This window comes from Rhizophagus irregularis, chromosome 31 (assembly GCF_026210795.1).
Source record: "Rhizophagus irregularis chromosome 31, complete sequence".
In the NCBI taxonomy this organism is placed as follows: domain Eukaryota; kingdom Fungi; phylum Glomeromycota; class Glomeromycetes; order Glomerales; family Glomeraceae; genus Rhizophagus; species Rhizophagus irregularis.
This window is the reverse complement of record NC_089459.1, coordinates 2,961,406-2,988,705: the sequence shown is the minus strand read 5'-3', so window position 1 is coordinate 2,988,705 and position 27,300 is coordinate 2,961,406. Positions and strand designations below refer to the sequence as shown.

Sequence of the window (27,300 nt, the reverse complement as noted above, 5' to 3'; positions counted from 1 at the left end):
CTGTTAAATTTATGCCATTCCGCACTAGACATCCCAGTCTCATTCATAACAATAAGCTTTCGAGCTTGGATGGGACTATTAAATCGCCCAAGAATTTTTTCTAAATCTGATGTAGCATAATGGAGATGTTTCCCTAGGATTTTGTCACCAATAAAGTCAGTGATAATATTTTTCCCACACTGCTGTAATGTAGACTTTAAGACTAAGATTGACTGAGGCTTTTTTTCTGGCTTCTGCACTAAATATGCCCACCAATTCCAAAGATATTCGTGAAGCTTCTTATTTTCATTACTGATTATATTCTTTGTATGCCAGAGAATAGGATCCATGATTTCGGGATTAATTTTTACCGCTGGCTTAGCCAAAAATCCTATGAAAAGGTTAAAGAACTTTGTATTGGGAACTGGACTATTCAGCGAATATGGTAGAAAATTAATATTGTGGTAAAGGATTAGACCTTTGGTAACCGCCTGATCTATTAAATTAATTAACTTCACCCCTTCCCTATCTAGCTCAATCAAGTTAACTTCATACTTGGCAAGATCTAGTTTTGGTGCCATATCAAAATAAAGACCACCATTCGTATCCTCTATTTTGAGCACCCATAATTAAGGTTGCTTGCCGAAACCTAGGGGTTTAGGCAAGATGGCGTTTCGCCGAAAAGCGAAATTCTGGCGAAACTATATTAAAGTTATATTAAAAAACTGGCGAAACTTTGGAGAAAGGCGAAACTGCCAAAACTTATTATAAATGCCGAAACTGCCGAAACTCTGCCGAAACTATAATAAATCTATAGTAAAATTTTGACGAAACTAATCGTAGGATTTTGAAGAGGTTTAGACAAGCAACCTTACCCATAATCTTGATGTTGTTTGAATACAGGCGACCGTTGCCTGAATTGCTTCATAAACCTCACTACGAGAAAATTTTTGCCCAGAGGTACACATATCAATTAAATCTCCCCATACGAAACAGTCATTTGGGTCAGAAATTCTGGATTGGTCTAATTTTGTAGGGCTCAGAAGCTTTTTCTCTCTATCTAAAGCTGTTTTGTTAATACTAAGTTTTAATGGAGGATTTCTTGTCCCAGGCTGTTTATCTTGATTGGCACGGTAACAGAAAAAGCTATAAGATTTTTTATTTCGTCTGATATATGCATTATCACTGGTATGTTCCCGATCACATAATGGGCAGTATGATGGAGAGATGCGCGATAGTGGAAACTTGTCAGGAAAATTATCAGATGGATATGAGAGATTATACCCTTCGATGCTAGCTTCTTGAAGTAATGTCTCTACTAGTTCGAATTCAACATCAATAGTGACATTATTTATGCTAGGACATTCCTCCATTTCTGCTTTCAGAATATCTAAAAGAGAACTTTTAATGACTTCTGATTCATCATTAGGCGGGCGAATCATGAAGTCAAAGAGAGTTCCATCTTTTGGATGAACTGGTTTTTTTACACGAACATGTTCTCCAGTCTTTTTGTCAAACTTGGGGGATCCAAGCATCCGTAAGGAGAAAGACCTTTTATTTGTGATATTATCAATAATACTATTTCCTTGTAGAGCTGTCGGAAGTTTCTTATGAACAAGCTCAGTAAAAACTGCAACCCGAGCAATATTTGGAAGTCTCATACCAAAAGTCGAGATATAAAGGGACATTTTTTTTGCATCACCACTGCTGGCGATTGTTAAAGTTTTATAATTCCACTTCAGGAATATCTCCAAACATGTTTTTCTAAAAGCAAAAATAAGTGAATCTAATACCTCTTTGCGTGTTAGCTTAGGTTCAATAGTATCAAGCACCTCTTGTGACAAATCAAAATCTATGATAGGCCGGAATGCCTCATCTCCATCAATGAATTCATGTAAAGAATGGCCTTCACGTTCTGAGAGAATGGCTTCTATCTCATCCTCGTTATCTACACCTAGAAACTCCCTTGGTCTAACACTATCATCGCGAATTTTATAGAAGCATTCACCTATATCAGAAGCTTTAAAACCTTGTTTGTACGGGGAGGGGAGGGAGAAGGCGTCTTCGAAGAAGTCAGATTAGGTCATTTTTTTCTCAAGCAATTTATGATAATTTATAGTTATACCAAAACTCGAGGTATATTATTCGCAAGAAAAAAGTTTAAAATGAAATTAATTATCTGAGATTATTAATCGATATACATAAATGGGAGGCGGAAAAAAGGTGACACCCTGGAATTTTTATTATTGTCCATATATTCTTAGGACTGGCGAAGTATGTAATCGGAGATGCTATAATCCAAAAGGATGTAAAGTCCATCAGGATTTTAGGCAAGTTGCTTGCAAAGAAAGCGGATGTAAAGAGATGACAAGATCGAAATATGACTATTGCAATACGCATGCAAAAAAACATAGATCGAAAGAACATTACCATCAGAAAAAGCTGGCTAAGCAAGCTGATGATCCCAAAGAGATTCTGCTCAAGTAATTTTAGGCTAATCGAAAGAACTTAAACAAGAATAAAAAGTTGTCACTATCCCTATGGCCTTTTGGATGAACTCAGTTCGCCAAAATTTCTTAGTGACACTCTTGATGACACTTTCGATGACAAAATTTATAGCTATTTCACATTTTTAGAGCCATCAAAAGGTTTTTAGATGGGTGTCACCATGTCACTAAGAGTCACTAAGAAAATCAGACTACTTTACTTTATTTTTTTTTTATCTATAGGTATAGTAAAAATATAGCATACATATAACATATATATAGTATACCGATAGATATACCATACTGATACCATAGAAATTTGATTTTTTTCCTAGAACTTTACTTTTTCTTAGTGACTCTTAGTGACATAGTGACAGATATAAAGGAAGATAACTGAGCGTCCCCAAACTTCGAAAAAAGTATACAGGGGTGTCACTAAGAGCGTCACTAAGAGCGTCACTAACAAATTTTCTTGGTGACGGCATACATATAGGATGGATTCGATATTTTTTTCCTATAACTTTACTTTTACTAGGAGCATTAAGAAGCCCAAAAATGATATCAAGATTATCCCTAAGAGCGTCCTCAAGAATTTTTCTTATAGGGATAGAAAATTTTTATAGAGACGGTAAAAAAACTTAACAAAGTACTTCTGGTACCTTCTTTGATGATTTTTTATAGGACAAGATGTGATATATTTACATTTGCATTTCGAATTTTCTGATTCACAGTTCAGCAAAAGTCATATGACTAGCACAGTAAGGCGCAGTACCAGCCAGCATTATTCCACAATTTCGGCCAGATCTTTGAACATAATAACTCAGCATCCAAGCTGGCATAAAGAACTGGCGAATTAACAGAACTACTTTAGCTCCCTGCCAGTTCCTCACTAGTTCCATGACAGCTCCAAGAATACTACCAGGTTACTATTATGGTGCCAAGCTGGATCCTCGAATCACATGCCCAAAAGATCAGCCAAAATTATGGTATAGTGCCAACCAAATTTAAATGCGAATCTACTGCGATCTACTGCGCCACCTAACATGATATTTTTTTTACTATATTTAGGCATTTTGATAGATAACAAAATAGGTAAAAAAGAAAAGCACCCTCGAATCCTTAACAGGTAACCAAAGAGGCGCAGAATGGCAAAAACTTCATCATAAAACTTAGAATCCAAATAATTGCAGACAGGCCGGACCTCCAACATAGAATTTAATAACCAATCAACCATAAAACCCCAATAACATAAATTATATTAGAAAATAATTATTGATGTACATAACCAAACAAAAATAGGTACATTTCGATTATTTAGTAATAGTAATATTTAGGTTATTTAATCATATGATCACAAATAATAAATAGGAAAAAGCTAAAGAAAAGCGAATTTAAAGGGAAGGAATATAGTAAGAAAAATAACTAGGTATACAAAATTGTCACAAACACGTTATTTAGTTAGAGTGTTTAATCATATTTAGGTTATTAACTTTAGTTTATTTAGATATATTTAAATTATTTAGTTATATTTAGATTATTTATAGCCATACTTAGATTATTTAGTTATAGTTAGATTATTTATAGTCATACTTAGATTATACATGCTGCCCAAATTATTTTGGGATGCCATAATTATAATTTGGGATGTCGTAATTCATTTAATTTATATATAATTTACTATGTAAAGTGCCAAAATAATTTGGGATGTCATAATTGAATTTTGGATTTTACTTATAATTACGGCAGCCCAAAATAATTTGGGTGGCATGTATAACTTAGATTATTTAGTTATAGTTAGATTATTTTATTACTAAATAACCTAGTCTAAGTTGTTTATGACTAAATAATATAATTATATTATTTAGTCGTCGCAATTTCCAGGATGAAAATGCGAATTTATGCGAGTCATTTTCGGAGTTCTAACCCAGATAAGTGTCAACTGAATCATCATTAGCTGCTTTCCATTTTGCAAATATATTCGCATTTTTTTCATGGTGACCAGAAATTATAGATCCAAATATTTCGGTGTTAATTTGTAGTCTTGCATGCTGATTCATATGCAAATCCATAAATCCTAATACATCTTCTTTTTCCTCTCATATAATATTGCATACCATTCACATAGAAAATCCTTGCAACTTCAAAGGCATAATGACATTGATATATGATGGGTTAAGCATTTGGCTAAGTAATGTTTCAGTACTATATATTTTGGAAATCATAGACGTATTATGTCTCATGAATAGAAAATGCTATAGTTTTATTTTATAATATATGATTTTATAATTTGAAATCACATTTTTGTTAATTGTTGCATAATTTTCAAATTATAAATTAATTTATTCCCTATAGATTAAGCTTATAATAAATAAAATACATGTAATAAATAAAAAAATGCATTGTTTAATATTTTTAAATTCTGTGCAGATCGAGTTAAATAAGATCAAAATTTGATTTGATCCAAAGTTTTTTTTTAAAAAAAAAATGTGCAGATCGTATTAAATAAAATCAAAATTTGATTTGATCTGAAGTTTTTTTTTAAAAAAATACTTAACATAAAAAATTATGCTTACACAAAATATGCTTAAAAAAAACTAAACTTCCAGAAATGAATTAACATTATTAATTTTAAATTCTAACAGCAAATTATTGAAAATAATTCGTGATTAAACTGCATACTATAGATGATTAAATTCAATTTATTATATAATCCAATAAAGTAAACCTATTTAAGACTAGATTGTAATAAGCATCTACATAAAAAAATCTCGAAGAAAAAAAACATTGGATTATTTTGATTTATGTTTTTTACTTCTTTTTTGTTTCTTAGTTTTTTTCTTTTTTCTTTTATTAGAATTTGTTCTATTTGGGATTTCTTCATTATTGATGCTTTCATCTTCAGTATCATTATCACTATTATTTTGAATATCATCAATATCATAATCATATACCGGAATATTGATACTTGAACGGTTAAACTGTTTGAGTGCTTCTTGATTTAAGCACCAACTTGGTGCACCTATGGGCGGTATGCTAGATGTATTGTACCTTAACTGAGCTCTCTTACGTTTTAAAGTTGGTGATTTTTTTTTTAATAATTTGATTGTTGGATCGATTCGGTCATGTAATAATCGCAGAAGCTTAAATAAATAAATTACTATTATAATTTTGATAAATAAAACTAATAAAATAATAAGTATATATACTGTAGAAGAACACCATCATTTTTCATAAACATATATTGATGATGACTTTTTTGTAACGGCATTATCTTCAACTATGTCGGGTTGTATGACAGGCCAATTTTCTTCAGGATCTGTTTCCTCCCACTCTTCAGAGTGGTATCCTGAATCTTTAAGAATTTTTACGAGATCCTCCTCTGAATACCTGAGGACAGTGTTGTGACTGGGACTGGGACATGTCCTTGGATGGGACAGGACGGGACAGTCCAGGACTTGGACAAGATGTTGTTGATGTCCATGACAATAATTCATTATAAAAGGATATATGATTTATATATAATATTAATAAATTGGACAATATTTTAAACAATACAGGACGGGACAAATGAAATTGGACTTGGACAGGACATCAAAATTTTGTGGGACACTGTCCCACCACATCACTGCCTGAGGATATATTTATCTTTACCTTCAATTAAATAATTAGCTGCTTATGCTCTTCTCTTCTTTTTCTAATAATAATTGTAAATATAACATAGTTAACCAAATTTCCATTTCATATTAATTGAATATTTACTCACGTCTTGCATTCTCGTATTTTTTTGGATCTTCTTTTATTTTGTTTTACTCTTTCTTTTCCTTGGCCTTTGATATTACTTACATGATGTCGAGAACGCTATCATCCATATAACATTTTTAGTAATTGGCTATTCGTAACGCTGTATTTTTTATTTACAAGCTTATACAGAGGTGGCAATAGTTTTGTAACTATATTTTCCTTCTGCTCAACCCAAGTTTGTTTCTCATCTATTTTGTAGATATCCTTTAATTCTGAGTCGACCCATATAAACACTTCTTGCTATAAAATAACAGATAAATAAACGTAAATAAATAAAAAAAAACAGAAATAATAAATAAATAATAAACAATATTTGCTTTAATTGTTTTATACGAAGTAACTGATAATGAGGACAAAGATGATGATGATGAGGAGGAGGAGGATGAGGATGAAGATGAGTTGATAGATTCCTGATCACTATTCATCATTACTTATATATTTTAGTTGAGTATTTACTTTGATTGAAAAGTGATTAAAAGGAGATTCCAGAAATCGAAAAAGGTTGCATATTTATATTGATTTCAGATCGACTACGTGAATCTAATTCTGAAAAATTCTCTCACGCGAATTTTAATCTAAACGCGAACCTGATTGAAAAGATTCCACACGAATCTGATTCTGAAAATTCCTTCACGCGAATTTTGATCTAAACGCGAACCTGATTGAAAAAATTTCACATGAATCTGATTCTAAAAACGTGAACATGATTCTAAAAATTTCTTACGCGAATTTTAATCCAAATGCGAACCTGATTGAAAACATTCCTTTACGCGAATCTGATTCTGAAAACGCAAACATAAACTTCATTTAAATAGCTATCTAACATATTCTACGATCTGGCAAACCTTTTCATAACTTTCTTATTACATAAAATACACATAATTTAGTAAATATATTTTAGCAAAATGAGTAATAAAACTTTTGTAGCCGATTTAATAAAACATAATAAAAAAAGTAAAGTTGAAACCTCTGTTGCTGATTTAATAAAACCCAAAAAGAAGTATTTGTATGCATGTTATTGTATTCTTTGTAATGGTGAAGAAGTTGACCCTCGTACTCAAAAAAAACATGCTAAAGATGAACGTCTATGGAGGTCAAAAGATGCTAAAAAAGATCAGGAAAATGCCATTATGGCAAGGAAACAAAGTCAAAATACTAACCTTATTTCAGATGTAAATTCCACCAGAATAAATTCAAATCAATCAAAAAGGCAGAAAATAGATAATTCTGATTCTTTTCACTTAAATAAACCAGATAATGAAGAAGGTATATTGCCTGATTCTTTTCCCAATTCTTTAATGAAGAAGAAAGTATAAATATACCATTTTCATTCAACTTTTGTATTCCTGCACTTACATTTGATAAAAATGATAATATTGTCGATTATTTTAATGAGGAGAATGATTATAACATCAATCAGAATTATATCTATCAAGAAGAAGAGGAGGATGATGATGATAATATAGATCAGAAAGAAGAAAATGAAGATGAAGATAATATAAAAAATATTTTCACATCTCCCGAATTTGATAGTGATGAAGTGTTTGTGATGGAAAGCTTAAATGATTCGTTGGAAACTGAAATTATTCTATGGGCATTTAAATTTTAACAAAGATTTTGACTCACTAACATGGCACTTGAAGCATTAATAAAGTTCTTACATATTGTACTTATTTGCTTAAATAAATTGCAATTCAAAGATTTTCCTAATTCCTTATATATGGCAAAAAAATATTTAAATATTTTTCAACCAAAAATGCAGTTAGCTGTATGCAATAATTGTCATAAAATGCATAATATTAAAGATATTATTGCATATAAGAAAGAAGAAAAAGTGGCAATTAAGGATTGCTTACATGAAGAATTTCCAAATAATCCAATACCAAGTCGTCGTAATCAATGCAATAATCTGCTTACTATTCTTAAAAAAAGTAAAAGAGAAACAATTGCTATGCCTTGTATGCTTTTTTCTAAGCCAAGTATTCGTCAGCAATTGAGTATGTTATATTAACGACCTGATTTTGAAAATATGTTGAAATTATCAGGAGTTCAGAGAAAAGAGGTTAATATCTATTCAGATATTTATGATGGTAAAGTATAGAAAACCTTTCCATTTGATGGTAGTACCTTTTTTATACCAGAAACTGTCACAACCAATCTAGGTCTTCTTTTTAACCTTGATTGGTTTCAACCATTTACCTATACTCAACATAGTACTGGTGCTATATATGCATCTATTTGTAATTTACCAAGGTCAGAAAGGAATAAACCTGAAAATATTATATATTTAGGTTTTTTACCTGATCCAAAAGAGGTGGGATTGGATCGTATAAATCATTATTTGGCCCCTATTGTGGATGAACTTTTAGAGCTTTGGAGGGGTTGGAGGATTCCAAAAACTTATCAGTATCCTAATGGATTAAATATAAAAGTTGCATTAATTGTTGGATCATCAGATATACCAGCCACACGAAAGATATTTGGACATAGATCTGCAATAATGAAATGCCATAGGTGTGAGAAACGTAATATTTACAGTCAAGAATATAAAAAAACTCACTATGGAGGAGAACATACCTATAAAATAAGTACTGCAGAATCACATAGAAGATATGCACATGAATGGTTGCAATGCAACTCAAAGAAGTCAAGAGATAATCATTTTAAAGATCATGGTGTACGCTGGTCTGAATTGCTTCGTCTTCCATATATGGATCCTATATGTTTTGCAGTAATAGATCCAATGCATTGCCTTTTTCTTGGTATAGCAAAATGGATAATCAAATCAATTTTTGTAAATCAGGAAAAATTAAGTATGGAACAACTTTGAGTGGCACAAAAAAGAATGGATCATGTTGAATTACCTTTTGACATTGGCCGAATTCCTCCAAAAATTGCTATCAGAAATGATGGATTTTCTAATTTTAACTGCTGATCAATGAAAGACTTTCATCATGATCTATTCAACAAATATTCTATGGGATATGCTAGACAATAATGATAGAAAGATTTTAGGATATTTTGTTCGGGCATGTAATCTTTTAGTAGCAAGATTCATTACCGAAGATGATTTAAAAGAAGCACAAGAGAGATTAAAAGATATGACTTACCTTATAGAAAACACATATGGACCAGAATTTGTAACAAGTAACATACATCTTGCACTTCACATTCCCAATTGTTGTCGTGATTATAGTCCTATATATAGTTATTGGCTTTTTCCATTTGAAAGACTTAATGGATATATAGGTAAAATCCTTATTTTACTTTAGTAACTTGTAATTTTTTTTTTATTAAAAAATATATTTTCTATTATTTAGGATCATATCCTAACAGCAATCGACAAATAGAACCTGAACTTATGAAAATCGTTCTGAAAAATACTCTAGTGGATTACTACTTAACAAGCAGATGGTCATCTGGTCTTTTTGATGAATCTCTTTGCCTTCTTATTCCAAAAAAGGCTGTAGGTAGTTTGGCACTTACAGAAGAAAGGGAAGAGTTGCAACATTTTCTATCTATGAGACATAATACATCTATATTTTCTAAAATATATGGTACTGAGAAATTACCAGGTCAAATGCTCAAACCTTCATATTTTAAAGTTATTATGCCTTTAGAATTATGCAGATTTCTATATGAATGGTATTCTATATTATATAAAAAAGAATAAAGAGAAATATTAGGATTTATAGACCTGGTAATTAATCAGCACGCAAGATTGCAAATTGGTGCAGAAATATTTGGATCTGTGATATTAAGCCAACAAGAAAAAAATGCGACCATATTTGCAAAATGAAAAGCAGTTAATGATGAATCAATCGATGTATACCCAGGTGAAGTTCAATATTACTTTGAACATACGCTTAGATTTTCAGAGAGATCAAAAACACATCTTCTTACATATGTGAAATGGTATAAATGTGCACCCACCTCTGGTATTCGGTTTAAACATAGCTTTATGAAACCAAAAATATCAAATACAGAATTATGGAAAACTGAATACTATGAGGAAGGTTGTGACTCATTGTTAGCAGTTCATAGAATATTATGTAGAGCCATAAAATTTAAATACATTACAATAGGAAAATATAATTACCTATCAATAATACCTTTAAATAGAAAATTTAATTTATAAATAAAAGAGTGTGGTCCATGCATACCATGCAAATTAAATTATGTAATGATGCAAAAAAAAGTTAGAGAAAAATATTTCAAACTTGTTTTTTAAAAAAATTATCTTGCAAATTTGCAAATTAAATTACGTAATGATGCAAAAAAGGTAGTGAAAAAATATTTCAAACTTGTTTTTTTAAAAAAAATTTTTAAATCACTCCCAATTATACAAAAATGATAAAAATGTTGTGAAACATAGTACATTTGATCATTTGATATTAGGCCAGGTTTGAATTGATAACTATTGGCTGATGGAATTGTATGACCTGATCAATAACCTGAACTTTCCGAACAACAAAATTGTGGTATTATTTTGATCACTTTTTTTAACGCGTCTGGTATCTAATGAAGTTTTAATAAGCATTCTCAAAAAGTTTAATATACCTTTATGGTATTGCTTATTTGCCATTTTTTTTTAAAAAAAATATTTTATTATACGAAAAATAAGGTGACCAAGATTAACCATTCAATAAGCCGATCAAAGTACTCAATTTTGATTTTGATCACATGATAGGATTGGTTAATAGATTTTCGATCAAAAAACCCAAACGATCAGAATTGAACAGGCCTATTATATACTGCAGAAATAGATCACAGGTCAATTTGAAAACTTGCTATGCATATAATTATTTTTTTTCGATCTGTAAATGATTAACAATAAAATCAATATCTCATTATAATATTATCTCAAAATCATTTTCTTCTTGAATGAACCAAAAATAAAATTAGAACTTTGTAATTAAACATTTCACTAATTATATTGTATACTAATATAAATATATCATTGATTCAAATTTGAACCTTACTTTTTATTAAATATGTCTTTAAAATAAATTTTTGGGAGTTTATACAAATCCTTCAAAAAATATTATATCTGTATATTATTGTATTGTGCTAAATTAAACCTTTCTTGTTATAAATGAAAAAATTGATGAAATTGGAGTAAATGGTAAAATAATAGGATTATATCTGAGAGAAATTTCAAATAATAAAAAAACCAAAATAAGAAATATACATAAAATATTAGATAATTTCTTTTTTATAAATATAACTAAAAAAAAATTTACTAAATACTCAGCTTAATATTTTACCGAATGATTTTTCTATAGAAGAAATAGGTTTTTTATAAGAAATTTTTATATCTTAATAATATAATATATATTACAGTAATATTATTTTGATATTTTTTGTAAAAATATTATTATGATTTATCATAATATTGTTATGATATCAGATCGATAGATATAATTGTAATAATTTTGTGATATTTAAATTGATATTATAAAAAAATCTCTCTCTATCTCTCTCTTTAAAAAATTATCTACCTTAGTAATTATATTTTAAGAATTCTTAGGTATTAAACAGTAATGATATAGTTTGTTTTTTTTAGTAAAAAAACATAAAAAACCTCTTTTAGCATCCTTTCCCTTTATTTAAGGGTAGAGATGCAATCTGAAATCTGAAAATTTGGATCATCCACCAATCCATCCGATCCGAACAGATAATGGATGCATTTGGATGGATTAAGGATATCCGTTTTAATCCAAAACAGCATTCAATGATCGTACAGAAATGCACAATAGCTCATTCAAATTGTTGTAATGAGACGATTTGAATGAGCTATTGTGCATCTCTGTACGATCACTGGATGCCGAGATATTCGGCAAAACGTCAAACATCAGCATTTTCATTTTACGATTATGCAAAATTTTACATTTTGCCGAATATCTCGGCATCCAGTGATCGTACAGAGATGCAGATGCACTATAGCTCATTTGAATCATCTCAATACAACGAATCGAATGAGCTATAGTGCATCCCTGTATGATCGTTGGATGCTGAGATATTTGGCAAAACGTCAAAAACCGGCATTTTTTATTTATGATACTACTGATTTTTGGCAGTTTGCCGAATATCTCGGCATCCAACGATCGTACAGGGATGCACTATAGCTCATTCGAATTGTTGCATTGAGACGATTCGAATGAGCTATTGTGCATCTCTGTACGATCACTAGATGCCAAGATATTTGGCAAAATGTAAAATTTTGCATGATCATAAAATAAAAATGCCAATGTTTCACGTTTTGCCAATTATCTCGGCATCCAGTGATCGTATATAGATGCACTATAGCTCATTCGAATCGTCTCAATGCAACGATTCGAATGAGCTATAGTGCATCTCTATACGATCGTTGGATGCCGAGATACCCAAAAATTTGAAGTTAATCCAGATTATCTGGATTTAATCCTATGATAATCCAGATTGATCTGTGCAGATCACGGATTGTAAAATTTCATCCGGATCGCATCTCTATTTAAGGGGGATTTGAAAAAAGGTTTAATCTTGCTTCTTATTATAATCTTTAAGATTACAGGAAAGCATGGCCCGTCCAAACATATATTTCGATATAGACAAGTTATCAAGTCATATATCCTGATCCCTGTTTAGAAGGACAGAAGAATGTACGTATCCCATATAACCTTTCAACGTACTGAAAAGTAAGAATTTTTTATAGACTAGACATAGTAACTTTGTCAAAGTACAAGCTTAGTGTTATCACTATTATGCCACTCTAATCCATACTTGTTACAATGACTTAGAAATATGCCTTATCAACATAAATTTATTTTATAATAATATATCATTATTTACTAAGCGATTTAGAAGAAGGAAGACTCCAAGTTTTGTTTAGACTTCTTCATTTTGCCGAAGATAACATTTCCCCGTATAAACAATAATATATATACATTAGAGTTTGAAAAGTTGTAACTAAACAAAAAGGTAATTATTAAAATTACTACTAGCTAGTCACTCTGAAAAAAAAAAATTATTTAAATTATTATTAGTTTCTGAATTTTGTAAATAAATGAAATTAATTAAAAATATATAAATTACTTAGCTTTTGTTTGTTAAAATTAGAGATGGAAAAGGTTGAAGCTAGAAAAAATAGTTACTGAAAAAAAAAATTATTTAAATTATTATTAGTTTCTGAATTTGTAAATAAATGAAATTAATTAAAAATATATAAATTACTTAACTTTTGTTTGTTAAAATTAGAGATGGAAAAGGTTGAAGCTAAAAAAATAATAGTAATGAGTAAAATAAAATTTTCACAATCATCAAAATAACAGTAAGTTAACTTAACTTTATAAATTTTAAAGTGAGTGGAATTGAAGAAAGTCCAAAATCAAGAAAACTAAAAGAAAGTTAAAAGTTAGTGATATCAAAAACAAAATAAATAGAGAGAGAGAGACTTTTTTTACATTGCAGTAAGTTATACAAGAATAAATTAAAGATGTTAGCTGTAACTGATTAGGTGATACCGTAATATTAGTACAGTAGAGATGTCTATCCACATTATGTGTTGCACATAATGTGCTCCCGATAGATATGCAATTTAGGTATTGATCTGATATTGATGCACAAAATGATAGTTTTGTATCGATTATACATGCCACCCAAATTATTTTGGGCTGCCGTAATTATAAGTAAAATCCCAAATTCAATTATGACATCCCAAATTATTTTGGCACTTTACATAGTAAATTATATATAAATTGAATGAATTACGACATTCCAAATTATAATTATGGCATCCCAAAATAATTTGGGCAGCATGTATAGTATCAATTAAGCTTATGTAAAGTGACGTTACATTTATATCGAAAAAATCAATTTTTATCGGCAAATTTTGCTACATTTTTCTAGCAAATTTGTCTGATTGTTACATGAAATACAAATTAATAAAGAAACTATACTTCTCTGCAAATTAAAACTTAGAATGCCAAAATATTACGGCACAGATGCAGATGCTGAATCCAGACGTAATCTATTTGATAAATAATTCACTTAAGTAATTTATTTGACAAACAAACAATTATGAGAAACTTCAACATAATAAAATAATAAATCCATCTTATTTCCCACTAATAATATCCGAAAAACTAGTCAAATTCAAAAATTCCAGGATAAAAATCTGCAAAAAAATGAAGTAAAGACGTTAATATACGTTATATAAAAAAAAACCCCAAAAAATCCACTTTCCTCCTTTAGAAACTTACTCCAAGTTCAAGGTCAAAATCTACAAAAAAAAGAAGTAAAAGAACGTCAATCTTACAAAATTTAAATAAACAAAATAATGAATATTCATAAAACATTTTGAAGTACCTTCCTCCCTTCTTCTGATTTCTAACCTCTCACTCCCACACACGAAACCGTCCAGTTTCAAGTTCCAGTCTCAAAAAAATGTTAATACGCTTTAAACCAAAAAAAACTCTCCCAATTCTCTCTCATTCCAGTCTGAATCTACAAAAAAGAAGGGAAAGAATGTTATTAAATGTTCTTATATTAAGAATATCTTTCCCGTTCAGAAAACGCACCAAAAGGACCATTCCTACAAAAAAAAAAGTCCACTTACATTTCAGGTTCCACTCCAAATTTCGAGTCAGAAACATTCCTAAAGAAAAAAAGAAAAGGGAGCGTTGGTAACGTTCTAAAACAAAAAATTAATATCCCTATCATCCTCTACTTACATTTCCTAGTTCCGAGTTCAAATTTCGAACGTGTTTTTTTTTAAATAATAGTTTTTTTAAGCTGTTTCAGTAAATCAGTTCATTCAGAAGTCATATAAGTTATATGACCAATAGTACTGATTAATTTTTTATTTTTTGACTCTTAATGGAAAAAAAAGATTATCAGCCGATCGCACTTTACTATAATTAGACCATATGGGCAGATTTGGCTCACTTGATGATTGGAATGTCAATCATCAAGTGAGCCAAATCCGTCCATATGCGTAGATCAGCCAATCAAATATTTGACTATTCTTTCGTTTCTTGTTTTTTGAAGACCTATATTTACATTTATAGTCAGATAAGTTTGGAACTTCAGACTTTTAATTAATTTTTTTTTTTACTTTAATCGCACTTATATAGGTTTTAGCTTCTCCAGGAACTTTCAAATAGGTCGTCTAACGGTAAGTTAGTTCCTTGGGGTAGAGTTTTGAAATAAACTTTAAGAAATGAACTAATCTTCTTCCTTTACAGGTTCGGGCTTCTCCAGAGAGAACTCTCAGACGGTAAGTTGTTTTTTAGGAGTAGAATTTAAAGTTACTTCAAGAAACGTACTAACGTTTCTTTTTTTTTAAATTTTATAGGGTTTAGCTTTTCCGGAAGGACTTCCGGATGGTAAATTTATTTTTTGAGAAGAAAGTTTTGAAATTGATTCAAAAAACGTACTAACGTTTCTTTTTTAAAATTTTTGTAGGTTTTAACCTTTTTCGAACTAACATTGGGTGCCACTTAAGACGTGTATGTATATTCTAGAAAAAATAAATTATAAAAATGAGCTTAATTCATAATGATTCAATGATTCTCATATCGCTTAGGTTCCATTCTCTCCGTAAGGAGAATATATTATTTCAAGTTTCTTTGATGAGTCAATATGTATTTCGGATAGCAGATCTTTTGATTTGTTTAGAAGTTACTTACCCTGACACAAATATCAAATCAGTTACTAAGTTTTAGTAATACGTTTGATCATGCATGTAGAATAACAACAATGTCGAAAGATGGTAGAATAATCTTAGCTGCTGGCAAGTGGTTTTATCGTTAGAGGCTGGAATCAGTAAATGGCTTTTGGCGAATGTTTAGTTAATAATGTTTCATTCAAATAGAAAAACTATACTTGTTTGGGATTTTAATACAAAAAATTTAATTCGAAATATAAGTCCTAAATCTATAATTAAAGGTAAAATTACGAAACTCGAACTGATTCATGATGATGCAGTAATTATAATGTAACTTTGTATTGGTTCACAAAATTTTGTCACATATTCTTATTTTATAATATTTTATATAGGATCTTTTAGTTTCTTCTTCAGATGGGTGACTTCTGATTATTGACATTTTTCAGAGTAATTTTCAAATTTATCATCTTAATATGCAACATTCTGTAAGAATCTTATATTTATTGAGTTGTGATTGTAATTAACTATCTGTAAATGTTTACGAATTATATTTTATAACAGATTAAATTTTTTGAAATTTCTCCTGATGGGAAATTTATCGTGATAAATTCAATCAAAAAAAAAAATCTTAAAGATTTGGGACTTGGAAGGTTTAAGATCTGATACTGTATGTACATATATCGATTAATATTACCTATATTATTGCTTTATATGATTACTTTATACAAACATATCTTTTTTTATTTAAGCTTAATATTATGATTTTTCTATTTCGAAAAGTATACATCCATTAAATACACTGAATTTCGAATACCGTCGTCATCTAATTTTAATCTTCTTTCAAAGCCACTTCTGAAAAGGAAGAAATCTTCAAATTGTTTCTAGATCAGGAACCTATTGTAAAAAAGGATCCAAAGGCGAGAAAAGAGCCAATCAAACCAACTAATGTATCTCCAGTGACTATTCCAACAGTTCCTCAAGGTAAAGTGGATATAATTAAGAGGCTTATCAGTATATGTCAATTAATAATAATATTTTTTTTATTTTTATTTTTTATTTTTTAGAAACGATATCCACTATTTCAAGGAGGTCTTCGATATCCTCTATAGAATCTATAAATTTGCAGGTTTGTTAATGTTTCCCATCTTGACATATTTGAAGTATTGGATAAATACTAATTTTATTTTTTAGGATTATCCTCCGCTTCAAGAAAGAAGAGAGAGATTAATTGAAAAATTACATAATTAGGAAGATACCCTGATAAGTATAAGTAAATATCTCTCTCAGTATTTTATTCTCTTTTTTATTTAATATAAATAATATAAATTAATTTTTTTAAAAAAAATAAAATAATAATAGAACACGTATATGGCGTATATTACTAGGTATTCCTCAAAATCAACAAGCTTTCAAAGAATCTTTTGAACAAAGTATTCTGCATGTTATCTTTTAGATAGTGATAGGCAAAATTTACCTTAAGATTCTCTTAAAAAAATTATGTTGTGTTATAAAAATCTCTAACTTTTAATAAAGGATAAATTTTACATTTTATAAAATATAATATCAAATAATTTATGTATAATATCACATAAAATGAATTTTACTATGGTTACCTGACCTGCAAATGTATGCATTAAACGGGACATTTGCATATAAATATACTTTTCAGTTATTTTTTCTGCTAAATTAAAACAATTTACTTCAAATTTATTATTATTTTTCAAATAATAAAACTAATTAAAATGTATAAAGAATCAGTAACTGAAACAAAAAAAAAATCTAGACATGTTCGTGAAAATGCTAATAAAAAACAAAAGATTGAAAAAAATTTAATTTTTAATAAAAATAAAGTATGTTATCATATCAGATATGGATGCATTAACTCTTTAGTTTTATAAACATTTAAACATTTAAACAATTTTTTATTTTTTATATATTTAGCACAGAACGCAAAGTACTACTAAAAAATTAAACGCTTCTGAAGAATTACTTTATATAAAAAATCAATGGACAAATATTCTACTTAGCCTATCAGATAGAATACCATTTAAAGCGACAAAAATTCAGCAAGGAATCTTTAAAAAAGATCTGTTTATTGGAACTTTAATTAGAAAAGCAAGAATTAAAAATAAAAATAATAATATATCTGAAATTCCTTTGAATTATATTATATTAATAGATGATATCCTTAATAAAAAAGCAAATAATTATTTACCTGGTAATGGTAAGTGGATTGCTTTTGGCCAATGGTTAAGTATGAAAAGTCCAATAAAGAGAAAAAATGTTATACGTTATCTTAAAAGTCTTCTTAACAACAACAATTCAATTAACAATTTTCTGCAAAATAATTCAAATCCTAATTCGTTAGATGAATTAAAAGAATTTGAATATATGGTAAAAGCTAAATGCATTGTAAATCAGAATCATCAAATTTTAGTTCATTTGGAAAAACTTGATGATCAAGATGCTGTTACTCAAGCAGCAGTTGCCATAAATGATTATTATTTTCACACATTAGATAATGCATCTCACCGAAGTAATGAATTTTGGGAAAGATTTGCTGAGAATTTTGGAGCATTTGCAAGGAATAATACTCTTCCTTACACTAGTTCTAATATGGCTAGTACACATAATACTAACCATCAAGAATGTGTTGACAAATTAATCCTGACTCTTAAACCATTATCAGATAGCATTAACCGATTTGCTCAAAATTATTATAATGATTTTTATAAAAAGTTAAGTCAATTAAATTGGGGTCCATTTGCACCAAGATCATTTGGAATTTTTCCAATGATTTCTATAAATTATAATATTATTAGCAAATATCATTTAGATAAAAATGATCATGAGAATTCTTTAGCTTTTTTAGTTGTTTTGGGTGATTTTGAAGGTGGTGAAATATGCTTTTCAGAAATAAAACTTGTTGTTAAAATTAGACCAGGACAAGTTTTAGTATTTTCTTCAAGATTTTTAAAGCATGGAAATTTAAAAGTTACTAAAGGAATTAGACATAGTATTGTATATTATGTACATCAAGATTTCTTTAAAGAATTGCGTAACTTTAATAAGAAAATTAAGGAGGATGATGATGAAATGTAAGATGATAATGATGAAATTCAAGATGATGATAATGAAATGAAAGATTTTAATAATGATATCAATTCTACTAGAAAGACACTTAATACTGTAACAAAAAGGCAAACTAGTATGTTTATTAAAGCTAATAAAAAAAGAAATAATGATAGTAAGTAATAACTATAAATATTATTAATTAATTATTCCTAATTTAATCTAATTTTTATTATTTTATAGATATTATAAGAGCAAAAAAGGGTTTAAAAGCTGAAGATAATCTTTTAAATATTAAATATTAAAATTAAATATTAAAATTAACGTAATTGTGAATTATAAATAAAATATTTCAGCAATATTAATAACATTTCTATTGAAGCGTTTAGACACATTGACATTGGCCAATCTGGCCAATCAAAAACAATAATTATTAGGAGTTAACTGATCAATTAATGGACCAACAGTAGGCTTGATTGAACGGATATTTGGTCAGTTGCACTAAAAATTCAGACCAATAAATTTAACTGTAGAATGATCAACTGACCATTCAACGTGAACTATCAAAAATGTAGGTCATTTTGGTCGAGTAGACAAAAATACTGACAAAAATAAACAAAACCATAACTATTGGTTGCCTTATGTTTATCAATCAAACCAACTCAAAATTGAACTTTGATCATGAGATTAGTGTAACATGACCAAAAAAGCTGATCGAACAATTATGAACTGGCCTAGTTTTGCTGGTACACGTCTGATTAGATTATACTAACCAATAAAATATGTGATCATAGATATTCTGATTTACACTCAAATATACAAATGATAAATAAATATAATAAAACTTAGACTTTGAATAATACTGTAATATCTTCGATTATTAATTGAGTACGTTAATATTTTCATTTTTTTTCTATTTTACATTCTTTTGCCACGTCACCTATTTTTGCCATAATAATAAAAATTAAATAAACGTTTAAACAAAAAATTATGCTGATCAATCAATTATGAAGTAGCCTATTGTTATCAAGTGATCATATGATCACATGATGATTATATTATTATTTGTTTTTTTTTTCCAAAACTTTTCTTTCGCAGTTTCACCTTTTTATATAAATTATATTTAAAACAAATTCTTATATTTACTATAATTTTTACTTATTATGAAATATTTATAATTAACATATCTGATATATCTTTTTATCAGAAATAAATAAAAGTATATTTACTAATATTACATTTCTCTTTTCATATTGTAAACATTTTTTATTAACACTCTTAACATTTTCTTTCACGTTTCTTTCTTTTTCTTTTACTAACACTTCTACTAACATATTTCTACTATTTCTTTTCTCCTACTGAACGTTATTCTCTTACTAACATATATTTTTATTGACATTCACCTTTTACTAACATTTTTTCTTTCTTTTCTTCTATTAACACTCCTTACTAACATATTTTTACCATTTCTTTCCTCCAACTAACGTTATCCTCTTACTAACATACATTTTTATTAACGTTCGCCTTCTACTAACATTTTTTCTTTCTTTTCTTCTATTAACACTCCTTACTAACATATTTTTACCATTTCTTTCTTTTCACTAACGTTATTCTCCTACTTACTAATATTTATCTTTATTAACATTTACTTTCTACTAACATTTTTTCTTCTTTTCTATCATTTTTTTTCTTCTATTGAAATTCCTACTAACGTTTCTACTAAACATTTTCTATTAATGTTATCTCCTACTAATATATTTTATATTTTCATTAACGTTATCCTACTAATAGCATTTTCTATTTTTTTTTTCTTACTAATGTTTCTACTGATATTTTTCTACTACTAACTTTTTTATTAATGCTCCTTTTCTCTTACTAACACATTAACATTTTTCACTAAAGTTTCTTTATAAATTAAACAGATATAATGAAAATAAGCAAACAGGTGACTTCATTATCATGCTACTTCGACTATAAAGTATATATATTTATTTCATTTATAGTATTCAACTTTAATTGATTTTACATAGAATATGATTTCTTTTTTGTAATATTTCTACATTTTAATTGAATAAATAAATAATATAAATTTTAATAAAATTTAGTATAATTAAATTTTATTTTAGCCCAAATTATAATTAATATTTAATCATAAATTATGATTCCATTTTATAATTTTTGCCTGAATTATATTATAAATTTACTAGTATTAATACAAAATCCAATATTTATACGATATCTATATGATATCTATACGATATCTATATAATATGTATCATAATATATCAGGTACATAATAAATAGATGATATGTGACTGACATTTCACTACCTGATATATGTGTAATATATGCACGATACTTGTAAGATGTATGACCAAATTTCAGCATAAATAATACACATATTGGGTACCCGATATGTGTATATATAATTACTAAATATCATGCACGTATATTACATATATCTTATGCATATCTGGTACCTGATAACCTGATAACATTAATTTTAACATGTGATAAATGTTGTAGAACAACTGTAGCATAATAATTACCATCAGATTTGATTGAAAAACAAAACGTTTTTTTAAGTTATATTTTATATAGAAGGATTTAGCATAACTATCCATTAAAATATATAGATAATATGGATGAGACACCACTATGATTTGATTTGCCAAGTAATTCCACTATAGACCATAAGGGCGCAAAAACAGTCAGCATTCGTACTATGGGCCATGAGCGCTCATCTTTTACAGTTGTATTTGCATGTATGGCTGATGGCAGTAAGCTCCCAGTAGTTTGCATTTTTAAATTAAAAAATGTGCCAAAAGAAAATTTTCCACATGGTATTCATATACGAGCTAATGAAAAAGGATAGATGAATGAAAAGGAAATGCTATGGTGGATTGAAACTGTATGGACCTCAAGAAACCCTTTTGGTAATTCGCGTTCCTTACTGGTTTTGGATTCTTTTCGTGGTCATATTGTAAGTTCTGTTAAAAATCAGTTGGTAGAAAAAAATACGAATATTGCCGTAATTCCAGGTGATTGCACATCTAAATTGCAACCATTAGACGTTGCAATTAACAAAAGCTTTAAAGTTAAGGTAAAAATTGTATATAATTCTTTAAAATTTTTTATTGTTAGCAATTTAGCATATTTTATTTATAAATTCTTTGATTTTTATTAACATTTATTTATAATTTGCAGGTTAAAGAACGATATAATGATTGGATGTCTTTTACCATTCATGCTCTTACTCCAGCCAGAAGGATTAAAAGACCTTCCTATTCAACAGTTGCAACATGGGTCAAGGAATTATGGGATGATGTTGACAAAGATCTTATTAGGAGGTCTTTCAAATGTTGTGGAGTTTTAACAAATACTGATGGTTCAGAAGATAATGACTTATTTGATTATGATAAGTTACTGAGCATGCTGGAGGATGATAATGAGGTAGATATAAATAATTCAGATGATGAAAAAAATGAATATACTGAAGAAAATGATTATGAAAATGAATGGGAAATTGAAACAGATAAAGGTAAAAGTAAAGAAAACAATGGTGGTAATGATAGTAGTGGAGAAGATGGAAATCAAAATCAAGAACTAACTTCTGATAAAGAATAATATTCTATATTGAAAGAATTTAGGAAATAATATAAAGGATTTTAACAATGTATTGCATATTGTAATATCATATATAATAAATAAAGTTGATAATAAATACTCGGATATTATACAGTGTATATATTTTTTTTTCTAGTGTTGTACTTTGGATATTTTATAAATTTTGGAGGTTAAAAATTGAATGTCTCCGTATGAAATATCTGGGTATTTAAAAAATCCAAAAAAATTTTTGTGTAGGGTACTGTGCATAGAGGGATACTGTGACCCACAAAATACGGTAAATGGATTTAAGTAGTAACTCTGTCAATATTAATCACAGAGAGATGAGCTTACCACCATTTGATTCGTCTTGATAAAGTGATTTCCAACAAGCTATTAATTGTCTTTTTATAATCACTAGATACTGAGAAATTTAGCAAAATGTTAAATGACGCAGTAAACGTTGTAACTAAAGATATGGGATAAATTACACAAAAATTGATGTTAATTAGAGATATTTATTTATTTAGTATAGAAATTAATATTGTTATATTTTAGATAGTTTAGTTTAGTTTAGTTTATTAACACGTGATTAGCACGTGACTTAACACATGATTAGAATATTGTAGAATATTGTAAAATATTGTAGAACAATTTATAGTATCACAATAATTTAGTATTACCATAGTTTAGTGAAATATTAAAATGTATAAAAAGACTGGATTTTAACTTTTATCGAGTAAGCTTTGGCTCAATCAGTTTTGATTCAATAAATAAAATAATGAAAATATTAATTATTAAAAGTTATTTTGAATATGCTCATAGTATACCTGAAATTTAATTAATGTTTATATTATTAAGTCCAGAGAAGTAAAGTAACTAAGGGAAATTATTCCAGTTTAATTATTTAATGTAAAGTTTATTTAATATAAGGAGAATTATCGCAGTTTGAAAGTTATTATAAGAGAAATAAAGAAATGTCAAATCTAAACCAAGCATAATATTAAACTAAATGTTAATCTTATCTGCTGATATATGGCAGGTATTGCCGTATCGGTGATAATATAAAAAGGTTAAACTTTAAACTCTACACTAATATAAAGTTTCTGTTATTTTCTTTATTTTTGAAAACTACAAAACGCTTTCTATGAAGTATAAAGATATAAAGTACTTAGGAAGTAGACTTCATTTTATTATCAGTTGTCATTTGAAGAACTGTAATAATAGACAGAAATTTAATATTTTTTATAGAAATTTTTATTATAAATAAATAGGATTATTTACTGATAATTATTTTATTAATAGTTTTAAAATTCTAATCAATTTACTTTAATCTTATTTTATCTCTAATTTTAACTCTAACTTTTTATTTAATCCTAATAATTCTAGCTTAATTATAATCCTAATTTTCTTATTTAACTTCAACTTTAATCTTAAATTTTTTTATTAATAAAATGATTGTTGGTGAAATATTTGTCTGTAAAATAATTATTGGTAAAATATTTGTTAGTAGGATAATTGTTAATAAAATAATTGTTAATAAAATGAATATAACTTGAATTAACTAGTATATTCTTATTATTTATGTAAAATTTTTTATTATATATATAAGTATGACAAATACTATGAGAAAATAATTTATACAAAAAATATTAATTTAAATTTTCAAATATAAATAAATATATTTCTAATATCAATAAAGCATACTATATAAATCATTAAAAAATATATATATATATATATATATATATAAATATAATTATATATGTAAAAAATTTGTAAAAAAAGGTTATAATATAAAATATGATATTTAAAATTATCTAATTATGGTAATTTGGAAGGTATATAATAATTTTTTTTTTTATTTATAGTATGATTGGTCGAACTTTATATAAACAATATAACTGTATAGGATACAAATAGATGAGAATCCCCACTTCCGCTATGCAATGTATATAATAATATTAAGATGTATAAATATACATACAATTCTTCTTTTTGTTTAGAAGGTAGTGAAAGCATATACTAAAGCTATAAGATAATAATGATCCTATATAATCTGATAGCTACTATAGGAGGATATAGGTGAATTTCATATTGGTAATGATAGGGCATGGGAGCAATCTATAGGATAGAAAACCGGTTCAAAATTTTAATGGATTAGTTATGCTTAGTGCTCCGAAAAAAATCTGATCTGATCAGATCAGATAAATTTAATCTGCAGTTCAAATTCAGATTAAAAAAAATTTGATCTGAACAAATCAGATTAGCTTCAAATCAAATCAGATCAGATCAGATTCAGATTAGACATATTTAAAATCTAAATCTGATCTGACAGATTTGATTCAGTTCTCAGATTTGATTTTACTAATAATTTCAGCCGATTTCATAATGCCGGCTGGAATTAATTCATAATTTTAAAAACGGATATGTAGATCATTTCCTTTTTTGGCGATAGCCATTTCACAAAAAAAATCGATTTTTATAGGAACAAATTTGAAATTTCGTGTAACCTATATTTCCTTTTTAGGAAATTCAATAATTCCTGCCAGAGTTAAGTACATAATTCTGGCCGAATTACATATTTAATTTTAGCATTTTGGCTGAAATTTCAGAATTTTGAATTTGACTGGAATTACAAATTATAGTTTTTAGAATTTATAACATATTTATTCAGATTCAAATCAGATTCAGATCAGATCAGATCAGATTCAGATTAGATTCAGACCAGATCAGATTTGAATCTGATTAAATCTGATCTGATTTAAATTAAATTTAAACCGATCTGATTCAGATCAGATCAGATCAGATCAGATTTAATTAATTTCAGATCAGATTGAATCTAAGTAAAATCTGGTCTGATCTGATCTGTTAGGAGCACTAGTTATGCTTATAGCAGAAAAATCTGTAATTCTATATAATTAATAAATTCATGAATTGTACTACCTTGCAAGAAAAAAAAAAATTTATTTAATTGTTAAAAATGTTATGAAAATTTTTGAAAAAATAAAAGTTTTCTTTACTACTAAGTTTAAAATGCAATTGCATTATATATAATTTATTAGTTATTTTATTAAATCATATGATTTATATATTTATGTAAGGAGAATTTATATATATTACTTATAACTAAATATTTTATATATAAAAAACAAGAATTAAAAAATATGTACTGAGTTCTTATATAGGAGGTATTTATAAAGATACTGATTAGGTGAATTAGAATTTAAAAATAATAAAAATTACCAGTAGTGATTAAAATTGAAATCACTAGAAGTGAATTAAAAATTAAAACTTATAAAAATCATTTGAAATTAAAATTTAAAACTATTAAATTTATAAAATTTAAATATTAGTCATTTTTATTTTCTACTGTAAAATTGCTAATAAATAAACTGCAAAATTTGGCAACTATTTTTTTAACCTATAAAAAGTCTTTATACTTAAAATATATTTAAAATTTTATTAAAATATACTTAAAATAAGTATCAATTTTAATTTGCAATATACTTATCCCTTAAACTGTTTTGCGGGCAAATTTGCCCGCAATTTCTAAATTAGAATAAATGACGCTATAAAAAATTCTTTAATTTTGGCCAGATCATCACATAATTTTGCAGCCAAATTGATCTACATTCTGGCCATAAATTGTATGAGTTAGATATACAGTTGATCATTAAAATTGGATTGGAAATTAACCCGCAAAAATAGTATCAGAATTTTTATATAATAAAATTTAAACTTTTCTTACCATATTTTTTTTCTATTTGAATATTTATTATAACTTTTTATTTTTATTATAAAAATTTTGCATTATAATAAACAAAATAGAGATAAAAAAAATCAATTGTTATGAATTTATAATTAAAATGCATAATAAAATTTTCATTAAGGTTCTATATAAAGTCAAAATCCTACTTTTAAATATCAAAAATCATATTAACAAAAGTCGTTTCTCATACCAAATTTTACATATTCTATTAAGCTTTTATATAGCTACAATTAATTATCAATGAAATCGTCGAAGTTAAATGCAAAGTTTTTTAAAATTTTGTGATTATCTTAAAATACAACTTTTGACCAATGGGTAATTTTCGATTTTCTAATATATAATTAATAAATGATAATAATTGCTGCACAATGTATAATTTAAACTATCTTGGAAAAAAATTTTATTAAAATTGCTTTATTTTTCATAAAATTAGATGAGAGCTGAAATTTGGTAAAATTGCGGGCAAATTTGCCCGCAATTGCTTACAGTTTAAGGGATAATATACCTAAAATATACCTAAAATACTCTTAAAATACTCTTAAAATATACTTTTCATCACGAAGTTGATCAAATGTTAGATTTGTATTCATCAAACACAAATTATTAAATAAATGCTTAAATTTTGTATTTACTAAATGCTTAATATTTTATGAATACTTATTTGTATTTAAAATAAATATTTATTAATTGCTATAATATAATAAAAGGTAAATGCTAAATTTTAAATACTTTATAAGTATTTTATTAAAATAATAGTTGGAAAATACTTTAATCAAATAGTTAACAATTGCTAAAAAATTCAATACTAATAAAGTAATTAATTTTAATAGTAAATGAATATTAAGTATTATTTTATTATTTAATAATATTCAATATATTTGTTTACATAAAAAACATTTGACATATCAAACTTCAGAATAATATGCACTATATTTGCT

The 27,300-nt window shown here is 27.3% G+C and overlaps 4 protein-coding genes across 4 annotated transcripts; 3 read left to right on the top strand and 1 right to left on the bottom strand.

Moving 5' to 3' along the window:
• Nucleotides 1-836: 836 nt before the first annotated feature.
• On the bottom strand, nucleotides 837-2,298 carry OCT59_022781 (uncharacterized protein; the record flags this gene model as incomplete). Its single annotated transcript, XM_066144978.1, has 2 exons — nucleotides 837-2,041; nucleotides 2,208-2,298. 2 exons carry the CDS (start codon nucleotides 2,296-2,298, stop codon nucleotides 837-839), a joined length of 1,296 nt encoding a protein of 431 aa, XP_066006390.1.
• Nucleotides 2,299-9,367: 7,069 nt separating this feature from the next.
• OCT59_022780 (uncharacterized protein) lies at nucleotides 9,368-9,939 on the top strand (the record flags this gene model as incomplete). Its single annotated transcript, XM_066144977.1, has 2 exons — nucleotides 9,368-9,515; nucleotides 9,587-9,939. The coding sequence occupies 2 exons, from the start codon at nucleotides 9,368-9,370 to the stop codon at nucleotides 9,937-9,939; spliced, it is 501 nt and encodes a 166-aa protein (XP_066006389.1).
• Nucleotides 9,940-16,385: 6,446 nt separating this feature from the next.
• OCT59_022779 (uncharacterized protein) lies at nucleotides 16,386-17,160 on the top strand (the record flags this gene model as incomplete). Its single annotated transcript, XM_066144976.1, has 4 exons — nucleotides 16,386-16,428; nucleotides 16,759-16,893; nucleotides 16,977-17,038; nucleotides 17,104-17,160. 4 exons carry the CDS (start codon nucleotides 16,386-16,388, stop codon nucleotides 17,158-17,160), a joined length of 297 nt encoding a protein of 98 aa, XP_066006388.1.
• Nucleotides 17,161-17,654: 494 nt separating this feature from the next.
• On the top strand, nucleotides 17,655-19,289 carry OCT59_022778 (uncharacterized protein; the record flags this gene model as incomplete). The annotated part of the gene is made up of 4 exons (XM_066144975.1): nucleotides 17,655-17,762; nucleotides 17,854-19,010; nucleotides 19,086-19,159; nucleotides 19,228-19,289. The coding sequence occupies 4 exons, from the start codon at nucleotides 17,655-17,657 to the stop codon at nucleotides 19,287-19,289; spliced, it is 1,401 nt and encodes a 466-aa protein (XP_066006387.1).
• Nucleotides 19,290-27,300: the final 8,011 nt, after the last annotated feature.